Source organism: Ixodes scapularis, unplaced genomic scaffold, assembly GCF_016920785.2.
Source record: "Ixodes scapularis isolate PalLabHiFi unplaced genomic scaffold, ASM1692078v2 PGA_scaffold44__24_contigs__length_19508400, whole genome shotgun sequence".
NCBI classification, from domain to species: Eukaryota; Metazoa; Arthropoda; class Arachnida; order Ixodida; family Ixodidae; genus Ixodes; species Ixodes scapularis.
The window spans coordinates 6,006,773-6,033,406 of record NW_024609873.1 but is presented as its reverse complement, the minus strand read 5'-3'; the positions used below and the strand labels follow the sequence as shown (position 1 = coordinate 6,033,406).

General features: G+C 48.2%; 1 protein-coding gene across 1 annotated transcript; it reads right to left on the bottom strand.

Moving 5' to 3' along the window:
- Positions 1–325: 325 nt before the first annotated feature.
- On the bottom strand, positions 326–26,320 carry LOC8024846 (eukaryotic initiation factor 4A-I). The gene is made up of 9 exons (XM_029990380.4): positions 25,813–26,320; positions 24,120–24,216; positions 22,100–22,232; positions 13,868–14,173; positions 10,358–10,467; positions 9,494–9,637; positions 5,435–5,572; positions 1,471–1,640; positions 326–1,019 (listed from the first exon to the last, which is right to left on the bottom strand). Exons 1-9 carry the CDS (start codon positions 25,833–25,835, stop codon positions 875–877), a joined length of 1,266 nt encoding a protein of 421 aa, XP_029846240.1. The 5' UTR covers positions 25,836–26,320; the 3' UTR covers positions 326–874.
- Between the last annotated feature and the right edge of the window lie 314 nt (positions 26,321–26,634).

Below are 26,634 nucleotides of genomic sequence, written 5' to 3'. Positions count from 1 at the left end.
ATCAAAAAAGAAAAGGGAAAAAAAGTGACCCATCTCCAAGCTGGGCATATAAAAAAAAAAGGAAACCAACACACCAATGTATTCATATTGAATTTAATAAAAATTAACTCCTTTAAACATGGTAGATTATTAGGGAGCCCCAGACACAAAAAAGACACGAATATAATAAGCACAAGTTACAGGGGGAAGAGAGAAAGCGCGCCTTTCTCCCGTTTTATTTATAACTCATTTTAGCAACTACTTGCTTTACCGAAATCGTGCCCGAGGCACTGAGACAAACTTTCTCACAGCAACGCCGCTGCTTCAGATTATTAATTTTTTTTTAAACTCACTTTCTAATTATATGGTTAAACACCAATTGTTCTAGAACTTTTGGTTTGGCCAATTGGAACAGTCCGTTCCGTCATTGCACTTTCAACCTGCGCCCCCGACGTCTGGCTCGTAAACTCGCCCCTTGGGCCAGGGCAGACAGGACAAGTGCGGGACGCAGAGGGAAGCGGAAGGACGCCTGCCCACGCCCGACCGGTGGAAGGCGACTCGGCACCCCAATTCCGAAGAGAAGGACACCGTCCAATTTTGCTTGCCGCGCCGGACGGACGAGTCTTCCGCGTCGGTCCCCGCCGCCGCTCGACGCTCCCGCAAATCTTCCGTTCGCCCCGGCCGCCCCTTCCACAGTCACAGACTGCGCGAACCAGACGCACGGGCAGTTCTCACTCCGCACGTGTCCAATGTCCCGTTCACAGTTGTCCCCCTGGTCCAAACTCTCGGCGGCACAGGGAGCGTGACGGTTGACAGCATCACGGACCCCTCCCCCCTCCAGCCCAGACTCCCTCTCTCCCCCCGGGCACGCTGGTGCTCGGGGCGCTCTCTCCCCTTAGATCAGGTCTGCCACGTTCATGGGCATCTCCTCGATCTCGGTGTTGTAGAAGCCCTCAATGTCCTTCAGGGTGCGCTTGTCCTCTTCCGTCACAAAGTTGATGGCCACCCCCTTACGACCGAAACGGCCTCCTCTGCCGATTCTGTGGAGGAAGAGGCAACATCGTCACAAAGATGCGTCCCCCAAGATACAGGCCTGTAACTACCCTCCAGAGATTATAAAGATATTAGGACTTAACAAATGGCTTCATTTAATGCTTCCCCATCCATGCAGGAGGCAACGTCAAAACATTATAGCGATTACTCTATACTTATGTCTTCACCCAACTTCTAAAGTACTCTTGCATACCCAAACACATCCTTATCAAACTCCCCCACAAACTATTAGAACCACGTAACCACCATTGCAACAAAAACAGCTTACAGACAAGTCAATACAATATCTGAGCTCTAGATGTTGATCATCACAAACGGCCCTAGAAACCCAATTTTAAGAAACAATGTCCCCGCTACTTCCTTTTGTCCAGCTTCCGGCGAAAAAATGTCGGAAGCAGAGCACTCCTGCTGCCGTTGAAGCGGGTCGTGAGGTCTCACCTGTGGATGTAGTTCTCCCTGTTGGTGGGCAGGTCAAAGTTGATGACCAGGGACACTTGCTGGACGTCAATGCCTCGTGCCAGCAGGTCGGTCGTGATCAGCACACGACTTGAGCCCGACCGGAACTCGCGCATGATCACATCACGCTCCTTCTGGCCCATGTCGCCGTGCTGCGGGGAAGGACGGGGCACAGCGCTCAGCACCGATGGACGCTCCCAAACACATGATTAGCTTGGACATAAACACGGATCTCAAGAGGTGAGCTTGCTTTGGCTGCCGGTCAGCTTAAAGGGGCACTCAAGTGGATTCTGAGATTGGCTCTTTATTGTTATAAATCAAATTTAAAAACTCCAAGCATCCTAAAAAAAAAAAAAAATCTTATAGGCGGTTGATTTTTTTTAATTAAATATCAAAACAACGATCGTGCCACACCCCCTTTTTGTGTTGGCGCAGAACACCAGGGGGCACCGTCGGACGGGATGGCAAGAGGGGAGGACGCGCTAGAGCCAATCACAAGTGACGAATTTTTCCGTCACTTGTGACGGAAAAATTCGTCACTTGTGATTTTTCCGATTTTTCGGAAACCGATTTTTCGGTTTCCGAAAAACCGGAAAGACCAAGACTGATTTTTCGAATATGCACGCATTCCAAAAACCAGACCGCCGGGAAGCTGTGACTTGCAATTTGCTGTCGCATGTCGTCCCCTGCTGCCTTCCCGTCCGACGGCACCCCTTTGTGTTCTGCACCACAGCGCAGAAAGCGGGGTGTGGCACAATCTTTGATTGGATTTTTTATAGGGAAATCGGCAGCCCTAGAATGTAATTTTGTGTTTTTTTAGGAAGCTTAGAGCCCGTAGATGGAGTTTTGACAATAAATACATGACCTCGGAATCCACTTGCGTGCCACTTTAAGGGCGAACAGGGTGTAGTAGCTGCCACACCATATTTGTGTTGCAGCCTCGCAGCATACACTGGACACGTTCGTTTTATTGCCGTGCGCTCAAAAAAAATCCAAATTTGGGGGTTTTACGTGCCAAACCTACGACGGGCATCTGGCACGCCCCAGCGAAGGACTGAGGATTAATTTCGACCCCCTGGGGATCTTTTGACGTGCAACCGAAAGCTCGGTTACACGGCGCCTTCTCTGCAATAAGCCTCCGTCATATTGCGGGCACCTCGGTCAGGATTCGAACCCGCCACCTGGGGATCCTAGGCCGGCGCTCTCGCCTCGGAGCCACCGAGGCGGCTTGCCGTGCGCTCTGCTTGGGGTCTAACGAAACACTACACTCTACAGGCGACTCCTAGAACGCTGTGACCAACAATGCTGCTCAATGGAGTCTTGAAAAGGATCAGTTGCGACCAATGACTACGACTTAAAAATCCTTATATCCTGCTTACAAAACAAGGAGGAAACACTAAGCGGTACATTTTCAGTTGTCCAACAAAAGGCAATTTTAGCTAGTTGAGAATGGCAGGGCATAGTGCACTTTTTGCTTACCACCATCTTCAGTAGCGCATTCATGATCAATGCTCAGAAGGACCACCCGAAGATTTTATTCTTGTCAGTGACTATAGGTGAACAATAAATAAGTAGCCATACACACTTTCATTTCAAGCATCACTTAGAAGAAGCCTACTGTAATATCTCATCCGTTATATGCCCAGTGCATCGTCAACCCGGGCTTGTGGAACCTGCTTCTCTGAAGCCAAGCTTACAAATGCCATACACACAGTCTAACCCACTCACAGCAAACTCAAATACAGCAAATTATTGTTTATATCAAACACCCAAATATTCAGAACAAATTGCATGCATAAAAAAGTACCTTAATAATGCAACCCCATTGGCTATACATCGAACTGAGAAAACTGTGGACTTCGAAACCTTGCGAGAGCATCCATCCTGAATACATGGCTTGCACGTGACGTCACCCGAAGACTGCTCCGATGACCATCAAAGAAGAGGGGGAGAAGCAGTTCCCCTCTCACCAAGACCCTCTTGTGTCTCTCAGATTTCCCAGACGTCTCTATTAAACCCCCCCCCCCCCCCCCCTCACCCAGAAAATAACAATTAACCCGTCACTCAAAATTCCTACAAAAGGAGCTACCCTCTCTCTTTTACATGGCGGGCAAAAGCAGGCGATGTGACGTCAGTACAAGCCATGTAAAAAAAAAGAAAAAATGCACCAGCGCTCCAAAAGAAAAAGAAATGCGTAGGAGGGTTGCCATTTCACCCAGGAAATGGCAACCGTCTTTATCGTTCTTTGACAAGCTGGAAACGATTCTTTAGCGCAAAGCAGGGTTAGGCAGAGAAAATCTAAAACATATTTGGAAATACTAATACTGGGATACATGACAAAGACAGCTAAAATACCGATTCTGAAACACATTTGTACTGAAATATTGCAATGCGTTATCAGAAATACTTTTGAAAAATAGAAAAGTACTCGAAAATGCAAATACAGGCATTCAACTTTTGCCGGGGCAGTAACACTCGAATACATCTTTCATTAAGGTGCCACACCCCCTGAAAGGGTCAACTTTGGAACCCTAGGCAATTAATGAAATTTACAGGGTAGGTGCTAGAGCAGGGGTGGCCAAGCTGCGGCTTGCGAGCCACTTGCGGCTCTTCGCGTGTTAAAGTGCAGCTTGCAACTCCCTCCCTGTTCCCTTCTGAGTGGTGACTCGCGCCACCTAGTATCAGCTAGAGTAACTGTTTCCCCTGCGTCTCTATGGTCACGAGAGCATCACCACCTGACTAGAGTCACAGGCTAGGCCAAATGGCCGCTGCTACTCCGCTTCACTAGTAACTCTCTAGCTGCCATACTTTAGTGTTGCTACTCTAAAGTGTAGCTTATTTAGCAGCTCTAGAGTGTACTAGAAGAACGACGAGCTGCCAGCTTTGCACATACTACTCTCGCGTGAAGCGCAGCGCGTGAAAAGTTGGTGTGGAAACGCTGCACCAGTCAGCTTGGCCGGGTCGCATCGCGCTGGGGGGTTGCTCCGCCGACTTGACTGCGCTCATGGCTATGCCTGCCTAAATTCACCGACTCAACAATCTTTTTAGAAATTTCCCTGTCAATTCCCCCGACTTTTCCAGGTGTCTTAAAATTCCCTGACAATTCCCGGTTTTCCGGTCGGTAGACACCCTGAAGGAATACGCTAAGAATTTGTTCCAATATTGAAATACAGATACCGACTAAAAAATTGTATCGCGATACAGAATTATAAACACAAAGTATTTTCGAAATACTATCGCAATACTGATTTCAACAATAACCAAATGTTTGCCTAAGATCATAACGCATTTGCGACTGGACTGGCGGCGGCGTTTGCATGTAACCAACAATCCGCTGCGACTCGGCTGCTCTGCATGGCTCTTTTTTGTCTCTGTACGGTTCCACTGGTTTTGTTTGGACTCTGGCTTAACAGGAGCAAAATTACATCTCTTTCAAGGGCCCAACTGCCATACTGCAGATCGTGGATCTAAGCCCAGATAAAAAGGCTTTGCGGTCCGCTAAAATGGTAAGATTTTTCTTTCGGAGTGTGCCTAGGTGCTTCGATTCTTGCAGAATAAACGATTAGAAAGCTACTTTTTGTTCGAGCTGTTAGCCTGCCAAGAGCATTTTCAGCTACATTTTCGCAAGTCATAAATGTTTCTTACGGTGCTGAAGAATGCAGTAACGAATGTTCACCAGGGTGTCAAGAAAATAATTGTTTATTACGAAACCCTGGCCACAAAATTTGCAGTGGGCTTGATTTTGATATAGCGAATTACGGAATATATTGAACTAAAATATGTGACTGCCAGAGTTTAATATAAACGAGTTTGACTGTAGATCTAACATGCTCAAGGGAACCCATCAGCCTGCCAAAACTACTCAAGACACAAAACAATGGAAGCATCGTAGCTCTATGCACATGCCGCCAACACGGGCACCACTTTGTCTGGTGTAGCGACTCACCAGGGCAGAAACGGTGAAGTCCCGCTCGTGCATCTTCTCGGTGAGCCAGTCCACTTTCCGCCTCGTGTTGCAGAAGATCACTGCCTGGGTGATGGTCAGCGTCTCGTACAGGTCGCACAGCGTGTCCAGCTTCCACTCCTGCCAAGAGACGGACGCTTCAGCACCTTCAATTCCCAGAAGTACCCCAGTTTGATCAAACCGCATATGATCCCGCTACAGTCAAAGGTGGCTTTCTATCTGCCCGCCCAAAGTTAGCGCGACCACAGATAAGAGTTCCGTTCGTCAACTAGCAACTGTCACCCGTCAGCCAGCCACCTTCTGTACTGCACGCTTTCTTTGTAAGTTTGCTATAGACCATTTGCTAAATCCCCCAAATGCCCCGGCCCACGTTAAAAGAATCATGGGAACGGTGTTCCTTCAGCCCCTTAGTGATCGGTAATTTCAACCCTATTCTTGGTTACACAGGTTTTGAGCATGATTCGGAGTCACCCTGAACAAGCGCCTGATACAGTGTAGACCGCATATAATGAATGTCGCGGGAGTCGCGAAAATCCGCACTATAAGCGGTACCGCGCTATAACCAAAACATCAATTTTTCAGGCCAAAACACAGGGTGTCACAAAAGAAAATTTACACCGTCTTTTTTACCGCAAAAATAAACTAGGCATCGCCGAACGCTCATTCTCCGCCCAAAGTTAGAGCTAGAGGTCACAACCAGATGCCAAAGTTTCAGCCCGATCCGATAACTTAATAAAAAGTTATAAGTGATTTTCTGAAAAGTTCAATGGGAAAATGGAGCCCATTTTTGCCTGTTTTCGGTTTCTGGCGCCATAGAGCCCCATGTGTTTAAAAACTCCGTCGGCCACCTTTTTTATTGAAATTTTCAGAAAACCACTTATAACTTTTGATTAAGTTATGGGATCGGGCTGAAACTTTGGCATCTGGTTGTGACCTCTAGCACTACCTTTGGGCGGAGAATGAGCGTTCGGCGATGCCTAGTTTATTTTTGCGGTAAAAAAGACCGTGTAAATTTTCTTTTGCGACACCCTGCACATGCCATGAGACAACTTACCTTTGTAAAAGAATTTATTTTATGTTAGATGAAAAATAAAGCTTAGTTTGAGGAAAGTCTTTATTTCAGCAGACTAGTACAGTTCTGTCTCAAGTGTGTCACGCTTTTTGAAAGAAATTAGCGGCTTTTGCCTGGCGCAGGCTTTTTGACGGCGTCGCGGACGGACGTTGCGAGCGTTCAGGATTGCTAACCCTAATCACTTTTCTCCGGCGATGAAAACGCGTGAAAATTCGCATCCTTTATACGGTACGTGCCAGTAATACCTTCAATTTGAGCACGGGCATGAAATGCTCCAAATAAGAAATCCGGGCGATGTTCGGAAACACAAATGCTTAGAAATCACTACTGTAGTCGAAGTAAACAAACACGACGACACGGGCGTTTCTGCCATCTTGAGAGCGCCGCCACGACATCGCCGCACAAGTAGGTGGATCTTCCTTCTAGTACGTGCTGGGTTATCATAGCGACACACAACGAAAATTCACAGTCAAGGATAGCGCTTTTACGCAGAACGATGAAATGAACGCCATCTACGATGACGATCACAACCGACACCATGTTTGCGGATAGAAGCAGCCGGCCCGCGACCGGCATGCAACGCGCGCGCACACTTCTCCTCGATCTGCGATTGGTCTGTCGGTGCGGTTGTTTGTTTCTTTGTTTCCAAAGCAGCGGAGGGGCAGAGGGACGCACGCACGTGAACGACACGTGCATGCGTCCCTCCGTCGCTATGGCAACTGAAGCCTCTCTCTTCGCTTCTCCCCACTTCTTCGAGCAACATCCTCGCCCCGCGCTGTCAGCGCCGTTATCTAGTGTCGCACAGGGAAGCGTGCTCGCTGCTCCGGTCGTCGGCGCGGTCGGCGGGCTGTGCCGAAAACCGCACTATAACCGGTATTTCCCTTCGAGCGCCTGCATTTTAAGCGGTATGTAAATACATGGAGTTCTATGGGAGGCGAACCGGTGGTTTAAAAAAACCGTGTTACACCCGGTCCTGCACTATAAGCGGTTACGTTGTAAGTGGTCTATACTGTATACCCCAATGACCTGTCATATCGCTTTAAAAATTTCTCCCCAATGTCAGCGTTTTTGATACTGTGCATGCTGTCCACCCTACAACCTGGATGGGCTGCAGAAATCTACATTATTATCATGCTGATATTAAGTTAGAAACGCTAAAAATTCTATAAACAGCACCACGGACTCCGAGCTAAATCCTGGTTTTTGTTGTTGTGAATTATCGACTTTTTCAGCAATTCCTGCTCAAACAACAATAACGAGAATGATAATATTGCAAGAGATTTCTGCAACTCAGGCCAGGTTGAAAGGTGGACCGCATGCGCAGTATCAAAAATGCCGACGTCGACGAGCAATTTTAAAAGTGAAATGACAGGTCCTTGGAGTATGTCAGGTGCTTGTTCAGGGTAACCTCGAATTACGCTCAAAAATTGTGTAACCACGGTGTTGGTCGAAAATTAGCGATCACTAGGTAGCTGAAGGAACACCGTTCCCATGATTCCTTGAGTGCGGGCCGGGGCGCTTGGGAATACTGCAAATGGTCTATTGGATGGTCTTTAAACCTATTGAATTCTCAGAACACGCTTTCTTTGAAAGTTTGCTTTTGGGTGGTCTTTAAATCTATCCAATTCTCAGAACAAAGTGTTACCAGAAGATTTTCCACGCTGCCACCTTCGTGCGAGAGAATTTGCCAACCTTACAGGCCGCAAGGCTGTTAACACTATTCACTTGCCAAATGGGACTGCAAAAATCCCCCCCTCCCTCCCTCCCCCCCCCCCCCCCCCCCCCCCCCCCCCCCGCGGTTTTGGACAGCCTCTTGCTTTTAATGTGGGCTGAGAACTCTCAAGGAATGCACAAACATACTTTAAAACCCCAGTTTTCATCTTTACGAGTTATCTCTTTAGCCTTAAAGCCAACGAAACACTTCAATTCGCAAAGCTAAAACTCAACCACCTAAGACATCCCACCGTCACTCGTAACACCTCTGATAGTCGACTTCCAACTTTACTAGAAGTGCAGCCGGGCAGTTTTCAAAAACCTACCAGACCCGACAAGGGGTCGAGAGGCCTGTTGCACCAGTCATTGAGGCTCCGGGGAACCAAATAATTGAAGCCCCAGGTCCTCACCCAAAACTGGTTCGTTACTGTCCGTCCCAGCGACGACCGAACAGCCGTCACTGCATCTGCCTTCGAGCAGACGCTACGGCCCCGGTGCTTTAAAGGGACGGTCCACCGAATTGTGCAATCTACTCGCAACCCTTAGTTTCGTGCATAAGTGACCAAAAGCAAAGTCTGCACAATGAACAACAGGGTTGAGGACCGTTCACATGCACAGCACTAACCTCAGCGTCGACGCAGCACTCACCGATATGGCAGTGCCAAATGGCTTCAGTGGCACAGTCTTAAGTTGCACACCAGAAATGTTACGAGGCGTCTGTAACAGTGCTCATGATTCTGGCGACTTATTTTTGTCTGAGATCCCCATGCATCAAAAACTATGTCGAAGCACAAAGCTGGCCCAATACCGCAAACCTCGTATCTCTCGGAACAAAGCTATCACACTGGTAACAGACGGTATTAGGCCCAACGCCAGGCGCATGAAAGCTCTCGAAATTGACGTCGCTGCAGCGAGCTACCTCGCAATATTGCAAGTTCCGAGCAGGTAACCTCGGTGCTGCGAAGAAACACCGACGCAAAATTTGCATGAACTGTGGCATTGACATACCTTTTTCAAAACCCCATCGAGCAGAGCATCATTGGCGGTCGCCATTTTATCGGGACAAAGTGCGCAATTGAAACTGAGTCCTAGCCGAATACCAACAATCGAAATATGTACCCAAACAATGGCGGACTCTGATGACCGACACGGCAGCTACTAGCTGGAGCGCACTTCTGGAAAGCGTCTATTACAGCACCAATTTGGCGCTGCACTGCACGCGCAAGGCCGTGCTTGGTCCCAAAAAGCAGACGCACCTCTCGGTCGACGGCCACGTAAAACTGCTTGATACCCTCGAGGGTGAGCTCCTCCTTCTTGACCAGGATACGGATGGGGTTGCGCATGAAGCACTTGGTCACGTCCAGCACGTCGGAGGGCATCGTGGCCGACAACAGGATCACCTGAGCACAGACGGCATTTCGTTCACTCTCAAGTCCGGCAGGCACCGGGAAAGTCTGGGGCGGCACGAGAGCTTGCGGGCACTCGTTGCAAGCGGAGGGGGGGTAGAACTTCGTCGAGTTCAACGTTATGTGAGATGTGATTTTTTTATGCGCAAACTTGCCTAAGCGAATACGGACTGACACAAAGAGTTTCACAAACATTTGCAATGCAGAATAAGTTTTAACGAAAGCGAAGCTGCAAATTGTGCAGCTGCTGCGTCACTACGCTTTTATCGGTCAAATTTAGAGGGGTACCCCTACGTGTTGCACGACTGCGAGACGTGCGCCAGGCCACGACCAGTCACGTGACAACAGGGCATAAATGTTATTAGGTCTAGCAACGTTAGGAGTCGAGTCACGACATAACATCATGCGAGACACCACGGTTTAACAATGTAACATTACGCTTCCCAGTTTTCCATACACATAGCTAATGCATTCTGCATAAGAGAAAATCTGTAAACAAAAAGCAGATGCCTTTCACACCTACAGTTCAAACTTTCTGGTGTTGCCATTTAATTTGTGCTACCTAGCTCCCTACATGCTTGGGCATCTCAAAGCTTAGATGTAACCTTAGAAAAGGAGACTTTGAACAGTCTTGATGCACTACGAGCCTGCCTTTGTTGATGTCCATAAGCAGCCCTTTTTGGGGCACGAACAAGGGACGAATGTTCCCCTCACCTGGATGTTGGAGTTTAGTGTCCTGAAGACATCGTAGATCTGGTCTTTGAATCCTCTGGACAACATCTCGTCGGCCTCATCCAGCACAAAGATGCGGATGTTGTTTGTTCCTGTGGGGAGGAAACAATGCAGCAAAGTCTGTCACCAGCGTATCGACTGCGATTCCCCCTCGATACATTCCCGTTTCACAGTAAACTGCGAAAGAAGATTTGAGAGGACATAATTTTTGTGGATTCCTCAACATGAAAAATATGTCACTCATACAGATCACTTCGTGATAACCTCACGGGGCACTTTTATCGCCTTTCTGTTTACTCAATCTCCCAAAAGCGTTTTAACGCCAGCATCTCGTATTTGCACTCAAACAGCCACAGCTCATTCCAACCAGAGCTCAGTGTCTCAGCGTCTGTCCCATCTCCTCCTCTCCCTCAGTTTCTGCCCATATAGACAGGACAGGAACTCCCAGGCAGCAATTTATTTTGCGTGTGCTTTCATGGCTGTGCAGGAACTGCCATGTGGATTCAAATGTTCCACGCCTGTTTTTCGGCATTATTTTTCAAAATTCAGGTTTGATGTACAATAGCCAAAAAGACCTCAAACAGCGAGCGAAGTCATCCCAAGTGCACTCAGCCACTCCCACTAGTCAGCCACTGCTCCTAGCAGGCAGGCAAGAAGCATGGTGGAGCTCAACGCTCGTGCAATGCAAAAAGTCCAAACTTTGCGCGAAAGAGAACCGAGCACAAGAGGAGTGAGAGTGCACACCGTGAAAAGCAATGAAAAGATGCAAAGGCTGTTAAAAAAAAATTCCTTGCAAGCCTGGTCAATGTCCATCACGGACGAGAAAAGAAGCCCAACCAATCGGGCGAAAGGAAGAGCAGAGTGAAAGTGGGGCGACTGGGCAAACTAACGCACGGCGTCGGGTGAAAGTTTTTTAAAGTAGCGGGGAAAGCAACTGCAACAAATCGCCAATTAATACAGACATTCCTGGGGGGGTGCAATAGACCCGGCCGACAAGAACATAACGGCCGTCAAAGCATTGATCAGGAATGAGGTTTCACCGCACGTTTTCCCAGATGTTGCGTTCAGAAATGCCGTTTCAATTGAGCTCGCATAGGGGCATGGCCATTCATTTGTTGTTCATCGTGTGCCTCTCAACCGACATCGGATACATGGGGTTGCCCTTTCCATCTTTCTTCGGTGCGAGGGCACCCGTGCCACATTCAAATACCCTAGTCCCCCTATCCGACACTAACGAGCTAAGACACAAGAAGGCACAAACAAACATATCGACTGTATGAACCAAGAAGTTCAGCAGAAACCCGATATTAGGGACAGCGATCAACTTCCGGTGGCCGTACCGGAGCCCGGCCCCAAAAATGGCCAAGTGTTGTTGAGCTAATACCACCCACAAGACAAGGCCTGAACACTGCATTGTCATTTGTGAATCCTTGACCCGCACCAAACACATAGAGGGCATTAAAATGGAGAAATGGGCTGGTTGGTAAATGATTCTTTACACAATATGCGCCGCAAAAGAGACGAAAGGAGAGGGACACAACACGAAGCGATTACCCAACACGGAGAGCAGTGTTGGGCAATGAAAGAATCTGGATCTGGTGATCGCATAACTTCCACCACCCTGTCACCTTAGGGGTGAATGGTGTAATGGAGGTTACGCAAGCTTCACAATAGCAATAGGCATTGGGCACCATCAGGTTTTGCACCATACTATGAATGTTTTTCCGAGGTCTTCATACCTTATTGCCCTTAAAAGACTTGCCACTTCTACGGAAGTATGGGGGCTCAAGCAAAGGTTCCTACTGAAAACCACCCTACCTTGAAGGGGTCATGAAACAATTTTTCAACTTTTTCTTAACTTTTCTCAACTCTCATATCGCGCATTTTACTAAACAGTTCAAGCAGATGGAAAGAAAGGACTCTCCTCTTGCTCGGACCCTCGTTTGTGCAACCGAATACCGCCATTCTCCTCCTAGAAGACTAGCCTGTCGTTTAAAACTCGGACATAAGTTGCTTTTATCACCCCGTTCACCTCGAAGCTGACAGTGCAGTGGAAGCTACGTGTTCTCTGGGCCAGCCACACCTTTGCCACGCGATCATGCTCTCTCGCGCATAAACCACGGGCAGAGAATGAGGTCAGGTGATGAAAGGGAGGAGGCTGATTGGTCCAACAAGTGCCTAGCATCCACCGCGCTGTCAGCTTAGGGGTGAAGGGAGTAAAAGAGGTCCGGTGGCGTGCTTTTGGGTCGGATGACACGCTTTGGGCACCATGGATGTATCAGAGTGAAAAGGCAGGGAGCTTTCGAAGAAAAAAAATAAAAAAATAAAAACTGGTCAGTTTTGTTCTTTTCAAATTTTTGTACTGAAAATTAGGTTTTTGATTTTCTACCTTCTTTCTTTTGGTCCACTGAACGATATGCTATAAGTAAAATCCCAATCAGAACTTATTTATCCCAGCCCAAAATTTGTTTCATGGTCTTTGTGTCGCACTGGTCATTGAGACCCCGGGGAAAGGGATTCAGCCCTGGAGCCTCACCCAAAACCGGTGGCAATTCTGTCCGTCCCAGCGACGACCGAGAACTGTCACTGCGTTTGCCTGGCAAAAGCTACAGCCTCGGTGCTTTTAATGGGACGGCATCTTTCTGACACTAGCTCAAACCTCCATGGACCAACCATAAAGTTGCAGTTGCAACACCGTGCCCAAACTGACCCGCACTCCCAAAAGAATAAACGAAAGATCATCAAATTCTTCCTAGGAACATGCGACACAAAATCTCAAAACAAAAGAACAAAGCGTTGGACACTGGCACCGCCGGCAGCTATGGTCTACTGACAGAACGAGAACGACGGGGCGTGCCTTTTGAATGCCCGGTCTCCAGCACGCGCACTTGACGTGCATACTATGTCGAAGTGTTTTCGAGGGTAGAAAGCTTGTGCTGGAGGCCGAACTGAAGCACCTCCCTGCCATTCTCAGCTTGTCTGTTACTATGCAGAAAGAAACTGAGGGAGAAAAGATGAGAGCGTGCGGGGACGTCAAAGAGACAAGCTCAGATTGGAACAATTAGCGGGGAGGCGCAAAGCTGGATGCCTTGGTCTCTACCCGCCGTCTCCCGCCAATCGCAGCGAAGAAGAGCGCAGCCTGCTCCTTGCACGGTGCCTTGCATACGAATGCCGAACATGTCTGACCGGCTAGTAGAGACAAAAGCAGCTAGCCTTTGCGTCTACCCACTATCCTTCCAATCGGGGCTCGACGCCCCGACGTCCTCGTGCGCACTGGTCTCCTCTTCGCCCTCAGTTTCTCCCCGTGTAGCATTCCACCGTGAGGCACACTCTCGGCAACGCTGACGCGAGTATGGCGCAGCGGCGTGGATCTAATAGTGACGAAGTTAGAGGAGGAAAGGCGCATGCCTCGCTTTCTGGGTGGCACTGGTCCGGCCTCCCAAAGTGGAGCTCAGTGCCGGCCAAAAAGTGAGTCGAACGATGGACACTCACGGAGGGCCTTGCGGCTGATCATGTCGAAGACCCGGCCCGGCGTGCCCACCACCGTGTGGACGCCCTTCTCGAGCTTGCGGATGTCCTCGCGCACGTTGGTGCCCCCGATGCAGGCGTGGCACTGGGCATTCATGTAGTCCCCCAGGGCAATCACCACCTTCTGGATCTGCTGGGCAAGCTCCCTGGTTGGGGCCAGGATCAGGGCCTGGCACTCCTTCAGGGCCATGTCGATCTGCTGCAGGATGGCGATGGAGAACGTCGCCGTCTTACCCGTGCCCGACTGGGCCTGGGCAATCACGTCCATGCCTGCACAGAGCGAGGGGCTTCGAGTCGCTGCCTTACGCCGGCACATGACGCATCCAAACACTCGCAATAGGAGCCTCATTTCGGGGCACTCCGTTACATAGCTACAGGGCCGGAAACGAGTCAACTGGTCTGTTTAGCGTCCTATACAGCCAATGCATCCAAAATGGTCTCGGCGACAAACGTCGTCACAGGAGCTGGTACGTCGTGCCATCAAATAAAACAATCCCGGTGGTCAGCCGTAAAAAAATTCTGGCAAAAAAAAGAATGAGCAAATGCGAGTGTTGCTGTTCTCACAGCATCCCATGAACTGTCAAGCTGGGGCTCTTAATTCGTCAAACACAAAGTGGGGGCAAGTTCACGGAGCGCACAGATTCAGCTATCACGACCAGAGGTCGGCATTTTAGGTCGCCCTCACTCACCCTCACAGCCACACTCACCTAAGCCCCTCACTCACCCTCACAGCTACACTCACCTTCAGCCCCTCACTCACCCTCACAGTCACACTCACCTTCAGCCCTTCACTCACCCTCACTGAACCTCACAGCCTTCACGGCCCTCACCGGTCTTGCGGCCCTCGCACCCCTCACGCCACTCAGGCCAGCTTCAGATGGGGCAATTTCGCCCAGAAACTTTACGTCGCAACACCAGCAACACGGGCCGCCCGCGATCACACGCAGGAACCAATTGCTGCAATTTGCCATAGTCATCATAAAATTTTATTTTTCTTGCACTATTTAGACAAATTACGCGCTATAAACGTGTTTTTATGCATTTAAATCTTGTTAAGAATACTAATGCACCTTTCTGAAACAGTTTATTTCCAAAAAACGATCGATTTCAAACCAGAACCAAGTCTTTCGGTGTCATCATCACCGGCATGAGGTATCACGTGAAAATTTTGCGTCCCTGATTGGATGCAGCCGCTTCAAACGTATTCGAATTGTTCCGAGTTGCTTGCTTATTTCGAGCCGGACCCGATCTCAGCAATTCGTGTCGATCTAGGGAAAGCTACAGAACAACCCGCCATTAACACCAAAATTGCTGAGAAAGATGCTCGATCTGGAGGGGGCCTCACGCACTCACCGCCCTCACGCACTCATGGCCCTCACACCACCTCATGCAATCACCGCCCTCACGCCTCTCATGCCACCAGGGACGGCGCCAGGATCTTCATAATAGGGGGGCAGCTGGGAGGCGAACCTAATTTGGGGGGGGGGTTGCTCTGAGGTGCTGTCGCCCACGGGCTTATCGAAGATAGCTTATGTGGTGTGCTCATTGAAAAGGGAAATGCGGAGACACGAGAAGGAAGAGGGGGGGGGTATCACAGCAGAGACCTCTGTCTCCAATGCTCAGACTCCCAACCAGGTTTTGCTTCCCTTTCTGAGACAGTCCGGAATTCCCCATGACCTCGACTTTAACTAAGCTCCCCTTCGTTTACGTCTCCGGTCTCCGCTAAGATAAGCACCACAGAGCGGAATACGGAGAGAAAAGCCAGCAGGCGTCACAAGGGGGAGCTTCTTTTTCTAAAGCGCTTGAAAGCTTAAGGCCCGTTCACACTCTTGCAACCGAGTAAGACCGAGAGAGACCAGACCGGTTTTTAAGCTTCTTGCGACCTCTTAGAACCGGATGTGCTACAGCGGAGCTGGTCCTAAGAGATCGCAAGAGGCTTAAAAACCGGTCTGGTCTCTCTCGGTCGCACTCGGTTGCAAGAGTGCGAACGGGCCTTTACTCGCTCGCGGTACGACTTCCAGTGGGTGGACGTTAACAGAAAAAAAGGTAAATTAAAGGCATGCACGGCTCTAAAGTCTGAACACTCGTTACACTGGGTCTTCAAGCCGACGTCGTTGGTAATTATTTGTGAACAAAGCTGCTTCATCTTGGGGTGGCAGAAGAAATTTTAGGGGAGGCACCCGCCACCCCTCGCCTCCCGTTGGCGCCGTCCCTGCATGCCACTCACGGCCCTCATACCCCTTACCGCCCTCATTGCCCTCACGGCCCTCACGGCCCTCACTCATGAATTTTCCTGGTTCAGAAACTCACTCACCCTCACCTCACCTGTGAAGATGAGGGTGAGTGAGAGCCCTCATGAGTGAGGTTTGCCGAGGTATGATCACGACAATGACATCGTGCTTTTGTCGCCAGCGTCCAATCGGCGCACTCCACAAACTTTCGGTTCCAATTTTGTGTTTAACGAGCTTAGGGCCCCTGGAGAGCAACATACAGAGGCCACAATCCACATAACGGGACCAAAAAGGATTCTCAACTTCCCCAAAAAGATACATGCAAATGACATCATCTTGCAACAAAAATGAGTATGGAGGCATTCTCATACTAGCCCTACTTTTGCCAGTCCAGGGACAACAGCTATTTCTGATGCGACTGCTGCAATTGCAATGCCAGTGAATGCAGGTTGCCATGTAGTGTGCACCGTCATATACCACCTTGAATCCAACTCGAGGCTTAGTTGTGCAGACCCTTCCCCTCCATGAATGGTCAGTCGCAAGTTGCACAGCTTCTGGCACAGCAACCATGATTGCTGGCGTTGCAGCCTGGACAAAACTGACTAGGAATGGAATGTGTCCCAAATTTCCTTGATCGTACTCCCAGTGATGTGACTGGCCCAAGCCATTTTAGAGCACCTCTTGGAGCAGCCAAAACAGTGTTTTAGAGCAGCAAATGTGGCTTTTGGAACAACCAAAACTCTTTCAGAGCAGCAAAAGTGGCTTTTGAAACAGATAGTCTTAGAAAAATAAAAAAAATTAATTTTAAGTGCTGCACAATTGAAGGGCTCTTTGTTTTGTGTTCTGATGTGACGTTTAGTAATGGAACTCACTCCAGCGGCGCGTGCTTGCTAGGCCAGCAAACAAGGTATGAGCTAAACATACGGAAAAAAAGAATGAACCTCAGCCCAAAGGTTTTGGAAAGCGCTTCGGATTTACCGGGGGAATTCACTATAAAGGCCCGTTCACACTGCGACAGTCGCTGGAGCCACCAGCGACTAAAACAGGTTGGTAGCGACCGATTTCTCAAGTCGCAAAAACGAGTCGCTGGACGGCAAAGCCAATCACAGTCTCGTCGGAAGTGAAGCTTGCGTTTGTTTACATTCGGCATTGTTTCCTGCCGGAAATAGCGAGGTGCGCACGGCAGCGGTAACTGGCATGGGAATCCTCTGCGGAAGCTCTTATTAATGCTCTCAGACTATCCGTTTCTTTAGAATAAGCGGCACCCTGACCACAAGGATCGGGACAAAATGCTGCGGGCCTGGAACGACATCGGCGACATTTTCGGCATGGCAGGTACATACAATATCATGGTTGAGGGAGCACACATATAGCCGTTGTTGCACATTTCGAAGCACCATTAAGTTGTTTTTGTTTTTTCCTTTGATCAGAAAGACTGTTCAGCCGGCTCGGGAAGGTGTTGATTATTATACGTTAAGTTGGCCACTGCCAACTTAACGTATAATAATCAACACCTGACTGAGCGACCGACTCGTCGGTCGCTCAGTCAGGTGTGAACACTGGCGGTCGCCAGTCGCTCCAGTGGCTGTCCCAAGTCGCAAGTGTGAACAGGCCTTAAGATTTGGAGCACAGCCCCCGTATGTCCATCTTGAGGCCGACGAACAGACTGGAAAGAGCCTTGCCGTACCATGCACCCAGATGGGATTTTGGTTTGGCATCCTTTGCTACCAGGCAGGCCATTCAAACGAGCACTGCCCGGCTATTAGTGGATGCTGCTTTCCCCGCTAAATACCGAACACCATTGTGAGCCTTCGTACCAGCAGCTTGCTCCCTCTATGTTTCACTGCCCCACTTTGTTGTATGTCCAGGGAGTCTAGCGAATTATTATTTTGAAATTTCTTCACTTTTCCAGGTTTTTCCTGACAATTTCAGGTGAAATTCCTTGACTACTGTTGACTGTAGAGGCGGTTTAGTATATAAGACCATTACAACACAAGGCATTGAGTATTGTAAGGATAATTTTGCACGGGCTTTATCCCCCAACTTGCATATTCCTTAAGGGGGGACATGGCCTGGGAGGGTCAACTTTTGAACCATTGTCTCAAAGTGATTCAAACTTTCAGGGTGAATTGAACCCCATTAGGATTGATGACATCTAAAGTTTCAGCCTTATAGGCCAATTCTACTGCATACTATGCTTAGCAAGCTCCAAAAAAAGTTACTTTATTAGGAAATGTATTTAAGAAAAATAATAATTGAAATCCACAAAATGTTTAGTTTAATGTGAAGTAGAATACCCATAGTGCAAGTTAAGGTAAAAATTAACTGTAAAAAATGTGATTCTAGAGAAAAACAATAACACCCAAAAAGAGCAAAAGATTTTAACAAATTTGTGAGTTTTAAAATATTCAGTTTTTGTCATGAAGAATTTAGCATTTTCAGATTATGAGTACCTTAACTTGTTCCTCAGGAAATTTGAGTCAAGGACAACACTGAATGAAATCTTTACACTTTCAAAATGTCCAATGATACATTTCCTCATACCACATTTCCTGCCAAAAAGTGAAACTGAGAAAAATGCATTTGAAGTTTCAACTTTAAGTTTCTTTATTTTTTATGAGTCTGAGGTAGGCAAAATTCAACTGGAGCATTGTTAGCACCTTCGTCTTTGAGCATCTGTTGTTCCCCTGGCAATAGCTACCAGTTTGTGTTGTTTGTAGGCATGCTAACTTTTGTAGCAGGCATTCCCTGACAGATAAGCTGACAGGAACTAAGAGGCAAATCACACTGAGAAAGAGCAGCAAAGCAGGAATAGGATCTGAAGTGGAAGGTACTGTAAAGGGGCGTTAATGAAGACGACAAAATATGACGTCACCGGGAGGGACCAACCATAAACCCTGTTTCAGGTGTCAACCAATAAAATTGCTCATACCAAATTTTCAGGATTTTTTCTTTTTGGATGTATTGGGTCCTCCTGGCCCTTGATACTTGTAAACTTCGAAAGCTTCTACGAGCTAGATCTAGAGTAAATGGCACTTCCAATGAGGGTGAGATGTTCTGGCTAGGTTAAACGAGTATGAAGCAGTGGTAAATAAAAAACACAAAAAACTTGCTTCCTGCTGACTTGGAGGGCTGCCGACATGTCGAAAATAATTTATTCTGAGATAAATCCTGCATGTTTCTAAATGAAAGTTTCTGAAACCATTCTTTGGAAGTTAATAAGCATAAACATATCATTTTTGAAAAAAACGTTTTTTTCTGAAAATTTTGAATTCCGAGGCCATGTCCCCCCTTAAAGGGGCCTTGAGCGCACTGACCGTAGTAACTTAATGTAACTTTTCTTTTCTCGAATTTCGCCTTATTTTAAAAGTTATAGGAAAATTAAAATTACAAAAACATGCAAAGAATAACCTCCCTCGTGACGTCCTTGGTTGCTTGAGCGGCCGTGAACTAGAGGAGGGATAGTGAGCTAAGCGAGCGCTCACGGCTGCCGTACTCCGTGTTGACGGCGCGAGAGGGCGCCACTAAAGCGTATTCTGGGTAGGCTGCATACAGCGGGCAGCCAGAGCGGCTCTCATTGCATTTGCTGCGCGATCAAACCCTAATTCGGCATGACACTTCATTGGCCACAAACGACAGCAAACACGGGGTAAAGATCAGTTCAGAATGGGAGTCACTTCGCGCTGCCGTACCGCGAAATGGCCAAAACGCAAGACAAAGCTACTCGCTGAAGGCCTTCGGAACGCTCGAAGCCGGTCGGATCCTCCAGTCCGTAAACGACCGCAGCGCCGCCGCGTACATCCGGGACCTTTCGGTGTCGGCGCCTGATCCCACTACTCTTTTCTAGTATGCGCCGCCTTTTCCACGGCTTGGTGGCAGGTATGTCGACGTGTCAATTCTTGTTTCCGTACATTATAAACTGCATTTGTTTCTTTTCTGATCTAAAATACTGAACAAAAACTACTTTTATAAATAATTGAAACGGTTTGCGACACTTTTATTTTGTATTTCGTCTAAAAAGAAGCTTTTAGCGGCTCTGACCAGTAGTAAGCCCAGGACCAAAGACGTCACATTTCGCGCGCTTTCGGTACCGCGGGTCGCCCCTGTCGGTGGAGGAGGTTTCCGCGTTGTCCGGTTAAAATATGATGCGCTGATATTTAGTTACTCTCTCCGTGCCCGCTGGCTTGTCCGAACCCCAAGAGACGTGGAAACCGCAAAACCGCGTAGACGCTTAAATATGATTGCAGGGCCCCTTTAACATTCGGGTTCGTCCACCACGAAGAAACGAGCACTTTCTTGCCGCCGACATCGCCAGCGAAGACGCCACTTCCGGAAACACGACGCTCAACCACACACGTCAATAACTGAATGGCAACATGGCCGCCTTATGCACACTTTCGGCTTAAGGTTTCGGATTAAATTACAATCTGCGACTTTCCCATTTGTTACTAAATCTAGTAGCTCTACCTGAACCTAGCCTAGCCTAGTGTCGCACCCTCAATCCAATTCAAGGCTTGGACTGGATTTGCTGGATATTCCCTTTGCATCAAGTAGCATACTCTACATCGGGTGAGCAGAGCCCACGCCCCCACTCTAAGCAGACTTTATTGCCTATTTTTCTGCCCCCAAGTCGTCGAGCCTTTGCTCAGGGAACTCGATGGCGTTTCCGGCTCAATTTTCCCTGACAGAGCTCACTTGTTGACAATATCCCCGATTTTTTCGGGTAATTCAAATTTCCTTGAAATTCCCGGTTTTCCCAGTAGCTAGACACCCATGTCACACTGCCAATGCATAAAGACGGAGAAACTACCACCCTGATAAAAAAAACACACAATGTTGCCACTTCCTACACCACAACTGGCACCTAAAGGTTCAGCAAGAACGCAGCCGAATACCTTGAGGCCATTGCATGGAACACACAACAGCTACTTGTCTCTTCTGGCTCGCCAACCAACACGGGATGCCACAAACCTACCAACGTTTAAATTCAAAAAGGTCTAGAAAATTCTGAAACGGCTTTAATGTTCGAATTTCGAAAGTTCGAAGATGTCAAGAAATCTAAAACTTATCACTCAAAGGTTTAGAATTTCTTTATAGATCAAGTCAAACTTCAAATTTTCTCTCAGATACCAGTTCTAAAAATTTGAGGTTTCGCAATTCTTCTCTGAACAAGTTTGACGAAAATCTCACAAATGAAGATCGAATTTCGCAATCTTTAATTAAGTTCTCAAAGATTCTACTTAAAAAAAATCATGAAATGTGGAACAAATTTTTAATTTCTTTTAAGCCCCGACTCCTCTCTTCTCAGTACTGTGGTACTTACGGCACTACCTGTTACTAGTTTATCGTACTGTATGAAACGAGGGTTGGACTGCTTGAATGGTACAATAAAAAGCTTGGAGGCAGTTCAGTGTACATTCTTTTTACTTAAACAGCGCCTAAATGCAACGCTTTCATGAAACAACAATATATACAAGACGAAACACACACGCATGAAGGCAGGTTTTCCAAAAAAAACTTTAGTTGTCGTGGTTGTTTATTTCTGGTGGAATGGCGTGCGCGGGATGGGGAAGATACTGGACACAGAGATACATACACAGCAGCAGACACAACTCCAGGTGTGGGAGCACGGCAACGACCTCAACTCGCACGGGGACTGCCCAAAATGGCCCAAACATTTAGGATCGGCCAACCGTATGTTTCTTGTACTTATAATTCTTACCTCTTGGAGGGGTAAAGTTTTAAACTTCAGAAAATTTGAAAGCCTGAAAGCTTCCCAATTTCTTAGCACGATAAATTCGAAAGTTTGAAAATAATAGAATTGTTTAGCACAAAAAATTTGAACGTTCGAAAATCGTCTATTATTTTAATGTAATAAGTTTGAACATCAGGTAGGAAAAACACCTTGCGGCATCGTCTCTCACAAAACGGACCAAGCTTGACCAGAAGGAAGAGAGGGACCCACCCTTGATACATGGGATGATGGCCCTCTGCTGGATGGCAGACGGCTTCTCGAAACCATAGGCGTAGATGCCTCGGAGGAGCTCTTCTCGGAGGCTCATGTCATCGAAGTTGTCGATGATCTCTTCCCAGTTGCTCTGCAATCAAACACGGAAAGCGTTACACATGCGCCGCACTAGACGGAAGCACACGCAGGAAGCTTCACAATCTCTTGTCGCACAGGTCATTGAGACCCCGGGGAAAGGATTCAGCCCCGGAGCCTCACCCAAAACCAGTGGCCATACTGTCCGTCCCAGCGACGACCGAGAACTGTCACTGCGTTCGCCTAGCAAAGCTACAGTCTCGGTGCTTTTAATGGGACAGCATCCTTCGGACACTAGATTAAACCTCCACGAAGCGATGCAAAAATGACTACCTTTCCTGGACAAACCACAATTTATTTTTCCCCATTTCAAGTCCTCAGTATAAGAATAGAATTTATGTGAAAGTCATGACGCTTGCACTGCTTTGTACAGAAGACACGCATCTCCCCCTGGTTTTTCCGCAACCAGTGTGAAATATTTAATTAAAGGCACCTAAATGTCTGCTGTTATGCGCGTGTTCGATACAGCCCAGACAAATTCCAGCCAAGAAACACGGATGAATAAGACAATTCAGACCTCGTGAGGGGGATCGGTGGCCAAGTGGTCTAGTGCACACCAGCTCGGAGCACTTGGAATGAAAGCTCGCGCTGCAGAACCTAGGAACCTCGGTTCAATCCCCACCCCTGCCAGTTTCGATCTGGACGAGCATTGTACCAGCATGTGGTCGTGTATCACTACTGTGTGGTGCACGTTAAAGACCCCAAGCTAGTGGTCGTACCACACTGGCTAAATCACTCATCTACAGCTGACACACCAGACGCCCACTGAGGCAGACCTGGCTGTACACACAATTTTTTTTTTTTTTTAGACCAGATTAGGTTTATCACTTCCCCAGTGCCTGCTCAAATAGTATGGCCAACGCTGACTGTATGTGCCCTCTAGTGTAGCATTGTCAAGACAACTAAAAAGAGCGGCGCCATAACCACAGGATTTATAATAACGAATTTAGAGCACGGAACGACCTCGGAAAGCTGTCGGCAACCGCTGCTTCCTTTAACCACCTTTTGAACCAATCCAACGAGCAGCACTCTCGGAATGCTAAGCACTTTGCAGTTAGACCTTTGAGAGATGTCCGGCGCAACGCTAAAAAGGAAACTCTAGTCGTTTAGACATTCTCTATGTGGCCTCTCACGTATCAGCTTTGAACCACACTAGGACCACCAAGGCAGCATTTTTAGAAGTTACCATAACCTGCTACAAAACTGGCACTCAACACGAAAGAAGGGCTAGCCATAGAGTCTCTCTGAATGTGGGCTTAATCAGTTGGGGACAAGAGTCCCCAGGACGTGCGAGCTGCGGCTGAAACGCATTGCTCTGCCATCTGCCGGCGGGTCGCCTGGTTTCGAGATCACACAAAAGCGCATGCGCGTCCTACTCTGCCTGCAAACATGTGTTTTCCCGTTCTACGGCACAGCGCCTAACTCGGAATCGGGCGCGTGGTACCGCCTTGGAGATAGCGCCGGCGGCTGACGAGCGTCTGCTACACATTCTGAAACTCGAGATACCGCCTGGGGCTGTGCGCTGCATTTCGCCGTGTCAGCGCACCTTGCTTTATAACCAGTTCAGCTTATCGCTCAGTTGAGCTTTAGGTGCCATGTCAGTAAGCGCCATCTCCGAGGCGGTACCACGCGCCCGATTACGAGTTAGGCGCAGCGCCGCAGAAGAGCGCATATGTTGGCAGGCACAGTAGGACGCGCACGCGCTTTTCTGTGATCTCAAAACTAAGCGACCCACCGGCAGATGGCAGAGCAATGCGTTTCAGTCGCAGCTCGTGTGTCCTGGAGACTTTTGTCCCGGACTGTACATATCACCTCACATTTCCATGAACACAGCGCCAAGAAGGCATTACCGCTTCCTTTCACAGTCGAATCTCGAACTCACCTCAATGATGCCGTCCGGCTCCATTCCAGCGGGGCCGTCATACTCCTGCTGCTCTGCACGTTTCCCGTCAGCAGACTCCCAGTCAGTCGGCCCATTTCTGAGGAGAAAGAGACTCGTCAACACCATCCCTTAGTGGCAGCAGTTCGGTGACGGCAGAACCTGCTCAGCAAAATTTCGGATCCCACAATTACTCCTCCACACTGCTTCACTCCACTCAGTGCCAAGCTCACAGGGCAACGGAAGCTATGCACACATTTGATCAGACATACGCTGATCTTTCACCAGCTTCCCACCCATACTCGCACGCAGAGAGCGAGATCATTCGGATCATAAAAGGGAGGTGGTTGATTGGTCCAATGAGCATTTAGCTCCTACCATCTTGTCAGCTTAGGCGTGGATGGTGCACTGGAAAGTGCACAAGTTTCACGATAAGAGAAATGGGCGTTGGAAACCGTCATGATCAAAGGCAAATAAAGCAAATGCCTTTTTTTTTTTGTATTTTGAAGAGGTGCCAAAAAGGAAACGAGAATATTTTTATATTTCACGGAAATATGGGGGCGTCCATGTCGCACAGGTCATTGAGACCCCGGGGATAGTGATTCAACCCCGGCGCCTCACCCAAAACCGGTGACAATTCTGTCCGTCCCAGCGACGACCGAGAACTGTCACTGCGTTCGCCTTGCAAAGCTACAGTCTCGGTGCTTTTAATGGGACGACAACTATCGGGCACTATCTCTAACCTTCACGAAGTTGCGGCTTCAACACCGTGCTCACTAGCCCAAGTTCCCGAAAAGGTAAACGAAGATTATCGAAATCAGTCTTCAATGTACGACAAAAAAACAACGACAAAGAAATCTGCCTTTCTCACGACGATGTTCAACCAGACAAAAAAAAAAAAAAAAAAAAAAAAACCGACATTACCGGCGTTGCCGCCTCCAGAATTTCGACACAAGCACAAAAACAAAACTCAAAGGGCGCCAGGCGATTTCAGTATCTGCGACACCGACTAGCCGATTTCATTTTGTAGGAGTATGACGAGACTTGGCTACTGTTGTGGGCCGGCAGTGTTCACAGCAGTCAGCAGACCCGAAGCCGGCAAACCACAGGGTCGTGAACGGATTTCCCGAGAAAGCGATGACACGCCACGAGGCCTAACTAGGCCTAACGGCGAAATCGGGCGCAGTACGCGACGTAGTTGCGCCGAGATTTCTCGGGACAAATACTACGAGATACAGTTACACTTCGAACTGTTCGCGGCGTCGGCAAAAGGCACAAGGTAGGCTAATCTGAGCTCGGAGAGCCGTTAAAATGAGTGGCAAGGTTAGCGCCCATTCAAACCACTGGCAAGTTTGGGGCAGGCCAGTCGACGTGTTCCGCAAGATAGGCAGCACCAGCGATTAAATCGGGGCGAAAACGATTCTTTCGGCGTGTCGTTTTGCCGCGAAGCAGCGAGACGACCGGGTAAGCGCTAGAAACCGGGCATATGGAGGGGCACGTGTTATCCACAAAGCCAAATCCAATCGCCATGATGGCCGTGTCATCGCATGGGCCCGAAAATTTCGCAAATGAAGCGAACGGCGGGGAGTGAAACGTCTTTCCGTGAAGCCGGCGATCTTTGGACCACATTCACGCATCTTTTCCGCACAATTTCGTACAATTTTTGCGAGTTAAAAATAGCTTAAACGGAGCTTACCTTTCGTCGTGGGAATAGGACATGTTCGCATGCAATTAGTGCGACACGAAAGGAAAAACCGGCCGCTCTTCAGGACCCTGTATTCCTCCGCCAAGCCTAACCGGAACCCGGGATTTCAGATAAATGCTTAGAAAAAAAAATATTACATTATCAATCGATAAGAAAATCACGTTCTATCTTAATATATTACTCAGCTTTGCATTGTTTGACCTACTTATTTCACTGACTAAGTTCATATGGGAGAACTATCTTATATGTTCGGACCCGTTTCCGGTTGAGTGAAGCGGTTCGGCGCCGGCTTGGCCGGTCGCGGCGCTGTAGCGGGCGCCTTTTTCTTTTCTAGCTATTTTAGTGTTTCAAGCGTGGAAAACTTCTTCAAAGACGACTGTGATTGCTGTATGATGCTGTTTGATTCCGAATAGTCAGGTTTGCATCCTTCTGCTTAATAATGTCTCTGTATTAGAACTATTTTCGGTAAACGCGTCTCCGTGACAGAAGCAACAGAAGGTCACTGGCTGCTTGCGTAATATGACGTCATAGTCTTGCGTCACCGGGGTGCTTCCCCCGCGAAGTTTTTCGAGATTACTGACTAGATGCCGGGCGTTGTTTGAGCGATCACGTACGGGGAACGTGCTTGGTGAGATACCTATCCTTTCGTTTTATCGATGAATCGGCGACAAAGCTTGCTTAGTCGATACCTATTCAGCAGTGCGGCGCGTTGTCGCGAGGAAGGAAAGACTGATACACGACTTCGTGTAGTTGAAATATTTTATTGTGGACTGAGGTTGGGCGCTTCAGTAGCACTGTTGCACCAGCATGGTG

Excerpts from the sequence above, each read along its gene's own strand:
- LOC8024846 (XM_029990380.4), bottom strand. The coding sequence starts at position 25,835 with ATGTCCTATTCCCACGACGAAAG. Across the intron at positions 24,217-25,812 it reads TCCTATTCCCACGACGAAAG|AAATGGGCCGACTGACTGGG; the intron begins GTAAGCTCCGTT and ends CTTTCTCCTCAG. Across the intron at positions 22,233-24,119 it reads AGCCGGACGGCATCATTGAG|AGCAACTGGGAAGAGATCAT; the intron begins GTGAGTTCGAGA and ends GTTTGATTGCAG.